Source organism: Amborella trichopoda, chromosome 4, assembly GCF_054954075.1.
Source record: "Amborella trichopoda isolate Santa Cruz 75 chromosome 4, AtrichopodaSantaCruz75HAP2 v2.0, whole genome shotgun sequence".
Lineage (NCBI taxonomy): Eukaryota > Viridiplantae > Streptophyta > Magnoliopsida > Amborellales > Amborellaceae > Amborella > Amborella trichopoda.
In genome coordinates this window covers 14,044,032-14,045,688 of record NC_142339.1, presented here as the reverse complement: position 1 = coordinate 14,045,688, position 1,657 = coordinate 14,044,032, and the positions used below count along the sequence as shown (strand labels likewise).

The 1,657-nt window shown below is 38.6% G+C and overlaps 1 protein-coding gene across 1 annotated transcript; it reads right to left on the bottom strand.

Moving 5' to 3' along the window:
* Window positions 1-310: 310 nt before the first annotated feature.
* On the bottom strand, window positions 311-1,312 carry LOC148782316 (serine/threonine-protein kinase MPS1-like). Its single transcript, XM_088863724.1, has 2 exons — window positions 1,114-1,312; window positions 311-944 (listed from the first exon to the last, which is right to left on the bottom strand). The coding sequence occupies exons 1-2, from the start codon at window positions 1,291-1,293 to the stop codon at window positions 459-461; spliced, it is 666 nt and encodes a 221-aa protein (XP_088719850.1). The 5' UTR covers window positions 1,294-1,312; the 3' UTR covers window positions 311-458.
* Window positions 1,313-1,657: the final 345 nt, after the last annotated feature.

Sequence of the window (1,657 nt, the reverse complement as noted above, 5' to 3'; positions counted from 1 at the left end):
AAACCTATAAACATATGAAAATCTTGCAAATGGACGATCTGGATAATGTGTTGCAAGATCCACTATTTCTGGGACTCAAAAACACTTCTTTTTTTTTTTTTTTTCATATGCATACGTCTCGATATCGAGATGATCAATTAGAGGGTGTTTCAACATTCAAACAACTTCCGATAGATTTATAAGATGAATTTATAATTCTACGCTTTAAGGTTGAAACTCAAAAGAAATTAGGATTTATAAATTGGATTTAGTATTGATCAAGATTTTTCAACAACTCCAAACTTTTCTGAAGTTCCGAAAGATTCCGTGATTCTCGGAAACAGATTGCATCCGCAGTTCCTTTTAATCTATGTGAAAGATTTAACTGATACAAACCAGCATATGAACAAAGCCAAAAATGAGAATGGCTCCCCGAACCCATAATTTTCAAAACAAGACACACATGATGAAGACTCATTTTAATTTCTCAATTGCTTTGAGTTTCCATCAACATTTAAAATGAGCTTCTGCAGTTGGGTACAAAGTTTAACAATTTCTGGGACAGATTCGTGATCTTGGGCAATCTGCATAATAAGTTTACATTGTTTGTCTTGTGAAGAAGGGATATGGGGTGGTACTGGAGGAGAGAGAAAATGATGCTTAAGCAGCTGTGGGATCCTCCACCTCTCACTGCGCTCCCACGTAAGGCACTTTTTCATGAGGTCAAGCAACCAAGGGTTTGACACAGGGCCATAAGAGATCTTATGGTTCCTGTCGGTTATTAGCTTGAATTTGGCCCAAAAGGTCTTATAGTCTGCAAATGGAGTTTTCCCATAGACCATTTGATATAAAATACAGCCCAGGGACCATATATCAGATGCACGCCCACATTTGATGGTGTTTCCTTTGGAGTCTTGTTCGTTGCACATGAAAGCCTCCGGGGACATGTAATTTAGGGTGCCCACCTATAATGTCAATGTCAAATGATCAAAGGCTTGAGTCCTTGGGTTTCGAAAGACTTCATATAATGAGAGAAAGAACAAAAGAAGCTCCAAACAAGAAGGCCGACAACATTTACTCCCAAGAATGCCATGCTAAAAGACGAAACGTGAGAGAGAAAGAGACACAGAAAACCTGTGAATCCCGCTGAATGTGAGTGGTATCGCTTTGTATTGCTTTGGCTATGCCAAAGTCGATCAACTTCAACGAACCCTTGACGAGAAGGAAATTTGCAGGTTTCAAGTCAGAGTGCACGATACGCTCCTCATGTATTGTGTTCACAGCCTTAAGAATTTGCTGCAAGAACAGTACCATTTGGTTTCATAAGGCCACAAGTCTGGTTTTAAGTTACACAACCAACAAAAAATAGACTCGATTTGCAAATTAAACAAAATGAAAAGCATATATATTATGTAACCATCCCCTCTATGTAAAAAGATATAAAACCTGATGTCTGTAGGTGGTAAATGATTTTTAGATGCCATAAACACCGAATTTGAGCAGACACTACCATTCCCCATCTTTTTAACGATAATTGATATTACATTTATTAAAGGAAGGGCTTTTTATGTGACCCCACCCACATATATGGTATATGTGACCCCTGGTCTCAGCCATCAGATCTGAGTGGATAGCTGAGATGGTTTGAGTCACAATGTCGCAAGCTAGCACTTAAGCA